Source organism: Ammodytes marinus (assembly GCF_949987685.1).
Source record: "Ammodytes marinus genome assembly, chromosome: 15".
Lineage (NCBI taxonomy): Eukaryota > Metazoa > Chordata > Actinopteri > Uranoscopiformes > Ammodytidae > Ammodytes > Ammodytes marinus.
Window position 1 is genome coordinate 2,055,143 of NC_137219.1, and position 7,500 is coordinate 2,062,642.

Here is a 7,500-nt window from a genome sequence, read left to right on the forward strand (position 1 = left end):
GTGTGTCTGTCTGTCTGTCTGTTTCTGTCTGTTTCTGTGTGTGTCTGTCTGTCTGTCTGTGTGTCTGTCTGTTTCTGTGTGTGTGTCTGTCTGTCTGTCTGTCTGTCTGTCTGTCTGTCTGTCTGTCTGTCTGTTTATGTGTGTCTGTCTGTCTGTGTTTCTCTTCCCTTAGGTCCTGGGCCTGGTTCAGAATATGAGTGTGTTCCAGTGTCCGAACTGTAACCACCAAACACACATCTTTGGGTCCGACGGAGCCAGACAACTCGCAGACACTCTGGGGGTTCAGCTGCTCGGTGGGTAGCTACAAGGGGCAACAGACAGGCCATATATCAACAGATTTTTATTCAATCTTCATCTCTTACATTATCTAATGGAAAATGCTCTTTAATGACAATATATTTGGGGGGGAATTTGGTAGAAATGTTGTCAGTAGTTTACAGAATAAAACCAAAATGTTCATTCTACTCAAACATCTGCCTATAAAGAGTAAAACGAGAGACACTGAACATTTGGAGTGGTCTCTTCATTTTTTCCAGAGCTGTATTTGCAGGTGCAGGATTTAGCTGGTAATTGGGCATAACTATTTGATCAACTGTCCGATCTCAGTCTTGCCGAAGCATTTTGTCCCCTGCCAACAAATTTCGGGGAAGCGGTGGGAGGCAGGCACATTCAAAATGTTCGCAGGATTTTTCTAGTTATTATTAAAGGCATACTTCACCCATACGGAACCGGCGTTCTATCATTAATAAAATCGCTATTATAATATAACGGATTAGGTTTTTCTTCCCTCAGTCTTTCCTCAGTCTTCCCTTGGCCCAGCTGTCCTGTTAATCCTAAACCTACATTTTCACAGAAGTGATGTCACATCTGTAAAATGTAGGGCGAGACAGTGAGACCATAAAACACTCTTTCTGCCTTTTCTCAGGCTAGGATGAACTTATTTAAAAAAAAAAAATGCACATTTATACTACATAGGATCTCAGAGTTCAATACACCTTCATATTCATATGTGTGAATGTGTATGACTGCTGTATGTTTGAGGTGGTCGGAGGGGCCGTTGGCGCTGAATGGCAGCCACGCTTCCGTCAGTCTGCCCCAGGGCAGCTGTGGCTACTATGGTAGTTTACCACCACCGGTATGACTGTGTGTGAACGAATTGAACCAGGAAATGTAAAGCGTCTTTGAGTGCCTAGGCAATAAAGCGCTATATAAAACCTATCAATTAATTATTATATTCCCACCGGTGAAGTAGGTCTTTCATTTCCTGTTACGCACTACAGAATGAACTGTAACTGGTTAAAAACTTTGATCATTTGTTTGATATTTTCTCCCTTTCCCTCCGTGTGTGTGTGTGTGTGTGTGTGTGTGTGTGTGTGTGTGTGTGTGTGTGTGTGTGTGTGTGTGTGTGTGTGTGTGTGTGTGTGTGTGTGTGTGTGTGTGTGTGTGTGTGTGTGTGATTGTGTGTGTGATTGTATCCTTTTAGGTGACGTCCCCCTTCACATAAACATCAGAGAAATGTCCGACAGAGGGAAACCAGTGGTAGTGTCTTCTCCAGACAGCCCTGAGGTCTTTATTACACTTCTTATCATTTATCTATTCTACTCTACTCTACGTATTTCATTTACAGGAAGCATTGGTTTTTTTTGGGCATTTTTATGCTTTATTGATAGTGTAGAGACAGAGGTGAAATGGGGCAGAGAGGGGAGTGACATGCAGAGAACGACCGCGGGCTGGAATCGAACCCGGGTCCGCTGCTGGGGGGACGCCCTACCAACTGAGCTAAGGGCGCCCCCAAGCATTCTTAATTAAAGGCTGAATTTTCACAATATTTGGTCTTTCTCAGGGCTGTCTGAGGCCTGAACTTTATTCTACTCTTTTTTTTTTTGCTGTCCATTATCGATGCTACTGTACAGTATTTTATTATAACTTCTATTTTATATATTTATTATTATAGAATAACCAAGATGGCGGTCGCACAATGAATAACATTGTATGCAACATTTAAAATAAGATTTTTTTTGTTTAATATTATATGAAGAATTTAAAATTTAGTTTTAGTGAAATTTCATTGTTTTAATGATTTCTCTGTGTGTGTGTGTGTGTGTGTGTGTGTGTGTGTGTGTGTGTGTGTGTGTGTGTGTGTGTGTGTGCGTGTGTGTTTTCCCTCTCTAGGCCGAAGCGTACAGGAAGGTGGCGTCTGCTGTAGTACAAAGACTTAAAGAAATCAACACTTGATTGACAACAGCAGCACCTGAGGTCAATTTAAAGTGAAAACTTCTTAACCTTTATTTCTACAGGTAAATCCCATTGAGACCGAAGACTCTTTTTCAAGGGAGACCTGTTTTCCTTTCCCACGTTACCATTCACACACACATTCATACACCGATAGCAGCAGGCTAACTATCGACATTCACACGAGGCAAGGTGGGTGAAGTGTCTTGCCCAAGGACACAACAACCATGACACAGGTGGCAGGGCGGGGATCGAACCTCCAACCCTTTGATCGTCGGCCGACCCGCTCTACCAACTGAGCCACAGTCGCCCAAAAACGCGCTCCATAATAAATAATCATGTTTATTCACATATATTAATGTATACATACACACAAATCAACTGTCGTAACTTCTTTTATATACAGGTGCATCTATAGAACATTAGAATATCATGGTAAAGTAAAAAAAAAAAAATTTGTAATGTATTTCAAATAAGGAAATTTTCATATATATATTTTCGGGCGGCAGTGGCGAATTCGGTAGGGAGATCGCCCCTGGAGTGCAGGGTCGGAGGTTCGATCCCTACCCCCCGTCTCCCCGCCACATGTCAAAGTGTCCCTGAGCAAAGAGACACTGAACCCCAAATTGCTCCCGATGGTTCAGAGAGCGCCTTGCATGGCAGCTACTGTCATCGGTGTATGAGTGTGTGTATGAATGGGTGAATGTGGTAAGATATGTAAAGCGCTTTGGGGCTGAGAAAATCGGCTAGAAAAGCGCTATATAAGTCAAGTCCATTTACCATTTACCATATATTTTAGCTTTATTTTACCGAATACATTTACAGTATTTTTCACATGAAGTGACATTTATCTAGAATAAACATACTTGTCCGAAGGTTGACTTTTCTGTATTATAAATCCTTTTTTTTGATTGGTTTTATCATGTAATTATGTAGGCCTAAAATTCGTAGATTTTGAGATAATGGATTATTTTTATTCCACAAGCTGTAAACTGTAATAATTCACTTTGTGTAATGAATCTATAATATATGAAGGTTTCTGTTTTTGAACGGACTTTTCAATGATATTCTAGTTTTTTTTTTAGATGCACCTGTAGGCTACAATTTATGGTCTTAACGCACAATATGTTGATTCCAAAAGCACTACTTGAGTACACACACTGAAAACAATGTGTATTTATAGGCTATTACAGTATTACTGGATGAATGTGATTCCTTTATCTCTGTGTATGATGATATTTAATAAAGCTATGAGCTACAGTCTGTCTCTGTGTAATTTTCTGATTTTTTTTTTCAGTTTTTAAAATGTTGTATATTTTCTGCCAAGACGTTTAAAGCTGGGGTGGAGGATTTGGGGAGAAAATGGCAGTTAAGATAAGATAAGATAAGATAAGATATACTTTATTCATCCCAGCAGGGAAATTCAGATGCTACAGCAGTCAGCATACACAGAACACAACACAGCACATATAGGCCTATCCCCACCCAAACATGAGCATACATACTTAGCCAAGATGAGAAAGTGGTATGGATAGTCTCTGTGCATAAGTAGCTGTTACTCGTATATAGCAGTACACACATACTAGCTCTGCCAGTGCATATGATATGATAAAAAACAAAACATTATGCTAAAAGAAAAAGCAATCAAGTGTGCAATTATACATGTGCAAAATATGCAGCGCAGGCTAAAGTTTAAAAGTTCAAATGTCCTCTGTCCTTACTGAAAGGGGAGTCATTATAAAGTGCAATTGCAGTAGGTAAAAAAGTGTTTTTGTATCTGTTATTTTTGCAGCTTAGCTGCCGTAGCCTCCCACTAAAAACACTCCTCTGTTTACACACAAGACTGTGTAAGGGATGCATGTTATTGTCCATAATGTTCAGCAGCTTCTGTACCATCCTTCTCCCCATCACCACCTGTGATGGGGAGAAGTTTAACTAGTTGGGATAGAGATTTGAATCCAAATACCTCAACCGCTCCACTTGTTCTCTTTGGTCCCTCCCTGACACGCTCTACACCAACAAAGTCGTGCCAAAGTGAATGGACAGTCCCAACAGCCAATAAGAACAGAGAATCGGAGCCTCGCTCTGATTGGTCAAAGTGTATAGCTCATGTTAACTTTGACCAATCAGAAATCACATACCCCAGCTTTAATATCTTCCAAAATAAATGACCCAAGTATGGAAGCCTAGAGCGGCTATTCTCATGCTTTAATGTTGCACAGTGCAGTGCCGTTACCAAACAGCAGAGGGAGCTAGCTGGATGTTACGTTTAAAACAAGGAAATGAACCAGCAGAAAATATATCTAACTTTCTTTCTTTCATCAGCAGAACAAATGCAGTCTCATCAATGCAGAGAAAGTTTGAAATATTTTAGGTTCTGCATTTCAGTTTTTAGTCCCTTTATAGGCCCTACTCCTAATATCACCATAATATATATTTTATATATATATAAAGCTCTGAAAAAGATTAAGAGACCACTCCAAATGTTCAGTGTCTCTCGTTTTACTATTTACAGGCATATGTTTGAGTAGAATGAACATTTTGGTTTTATAATATAAACTACTGACAACATTTCTACCAAATTCACAACAAAAATATTGTCATTAAAGAGCATTTTCAATAAGTAATGTAGAGATGAAGATTGAAGAAAAATCCAGACTGGTCTCTTCATTTTTTCCGGAGCTTTATATTTTTTATTCACAATTTTGTGTTGAGGCAGGATTGTCTCATAAAGGTGCACTATGTAACTTTGGGTGTGTCAGAGAAGTGAAACATTTTCTAAGGTTTATTCTAATAACTGAATAAACAAACTTTCCTCACAGGAAAATGTGATCCTTGGAACACTGTTTGAAGTTAGAAAGCTTCCTGAAAAGTTACTGTTTCACTGTTGTTGTTGACAGCAGCAGGGCCCACAGTTTGGTTTACACACATATTCTTTAGTCTTACGTTTGGTTCCAGGTTCCTCAAAATTATTTAGTTTTGATTTATGATGATAGAATTATTCAATACTAAGAATTACATGTAGAGTAAGAGTAACATGTAGAGTAACATAAGAGTTTAGTAAACTACCTGCAGGCTCTGTTAAAGCTGGGGTATGTGATTTCTGATTGGTCAAAGTTAACATGAGCTGTACACTTTGACCAATCAGAGCGAGGCTCCGACTCTCTGTTCTTATTGGCTGTTGGGACTGTCCATTCACTTTGGCACGACGTTGTTGGTGTGTAGAGCGTGTCAGGGAGGGACCATAGGGGAGGTATTTGGATTCAAATCTCTATCCCAACTGCCATTTTCTCCCCAAATCCTCCACCCCAGCTTTAAGGTAAACAAATTCCCCTCCTCTAAAACTACATACTGCACCTTTAATGACAAGTTTTTTCCCCTGAGTTTTTCCCCAGTCTGTGAATATTTTGTTTGTTTTGATTTGAATTCAGTCACGTGACTCAGATGTCTGACACAACAGGGTTTTATTTTCACACACTCTTTGCCAAAAAACTGTTGACCGCAGCTGCAGAATGTCTCACTGTGTAGGCGCTGTACACACACACACACACACACACACACACACACACACACACACACACACACACACACACACACACACACACACACACACACACACACACACACACACACACACACACACACACACACACACAAACACACACACAGAGAAAGGAGGGAGGGTTTCTTTGGAAAGTTTCTTTGAAAACAATAACTCGTTTCATCTGGGAATATCAGTTTCGGTCTTTTGTGTTTTTACATGTACACTCTCACACACACACACACACACACACACACACACACAAATACACACACACACACGCACACACACACACACACACACACACACACACACACACAGACACACACACTAACTAGACAAATTCTTTTGAACTTCGCTTGAACTTAGACTTTCGGTTACACCAGACATTGCATACTCAGAATTCTACTTTTATAAAATGTAAAAGGAATAAGATTTTAAATATCATTTTATTTGTATTTTTATCCGCTTTAGCAATTTGCCTTCCTGTGTTCGTTCTATGTTTTTGCAATCTCTAAAAAATGCGATTTCTAATGTCTGATCTTGATGTATTTTATGACCCTGTAAAGCACTTTGAACGGCCTTGTGTCTGACTTGTGATACATTTATGATCTGCTGTTACTGTGTAAACCAGCCTGAGCTCTCAGGTCGTCTGGGACAGGTCTCTCGGTCCCCAGAGTTAGGGCTAGACAGGGAGAGGCAGCTTTTAGTTTTTTATGCACCAAATATCCTGAACAAACTCCCAGAGAACTTGAGGTCTGCTGCAACTCTCAGCTCTTTTATATCAAATCTGAAGACTTTTCTGTTTCCTTTTCAACCCGTCATTGAATTGCTTTTTTCATGGCCCTGTAAAGCACTTTGAATGGCCTTGTGTAAGACTTGTGCTATAGACATAAACCTGCCTTGCCTTGCCTTGATTGTAAATGAAGAAACAAAGTTCATAGGCATAAAGCAGCTCCTCTTCCAGGATTGGATAAAGGTTGATAAGGCCGAACCCTTATCTCTTATCTCAGACACAGTGAGCAGCACTCTGTCCTTTTGCATGAATTCTTGCCTCAATTCCAATTCATGATATTCTAATAATACGAGTATCACCTGTATTTACTTTTTGGTGTAAGAATCAAACTTTTTGCTATTTGAAATGTAGAAGAAATAGGGACGAAAAATGACTGACATCTGTTAATACACAGCCTAGGCTCCGTAAACTGGCATGTTGCTAGCTACGGTTGGCTCCTTTGTTTACATACCTTTTGTCTTTTATGTATTGTTGTTTTTCCTTTGAATTTGTTTGATCTCGACATCATTGTAAATGAGGGTCACCCCTCAATTGGTCTCTCGAGGATAAATAAAAGTTAAATAAGTCTACAAACCCATTTACAGAGCCTAGGCTGTGTATTAACACCAGGTTTTTTTTTTCAGTGAGCACACAGTACAGACAGGTAGTGGATCATGAGGAGATATTCACTGATTTTGACAAAGTGTTCTATCAACAAAACATCTCCAGACTCACTGACTGCACCTTTAAACCTGCAGTGTGTAGAATTTTGGGTTTTATTTCCTCGCAGATTTTGTAGAAAGTAATTATAATATCCATAAGTACATTTAATTTAGTGCATAATAGCTGAACATTTTTTTTTGAATTATTATTTTTTTCCTTAGAAAGGATCTCATATATGTCCATGCCGCCATCTTGAAAGTGTCATAGTTGGAATGTCATCAGGTGCATT

At 39.5% G+C, this 7,500-nt stretch overlaps 1 protein-coding gene across 1 annotated transcript in view; it reads left to right on the forward strand.

The window, feature by feature from the left end:
* nubpl (nucleotide binding protein-like) overlaps positions 1-3,492 on the forward strand; it is a 10,095-nt gene extending 6,603 nt beyond the window's left edge. The window contains exons 9-11 of the mRNA XM_080042566.1: positions 173-293; positions 1,484-1,566; positions 2,173-3,492. Coding sequence (XP_079898692.1) covers positions 173-293; positions 1,484-1,566; positions 2,173-2,235 — 267 coding nt within the window. The 3' untranslated portion in view covers positions 2,236-3,492. The remainder of the gene's footprint in view (positions 1-172; positions 294-1,483; positions 1,567-2,172) is intronic.
* Positions 3,493-7,500: the final 4,008 nt, after the last annotated feature.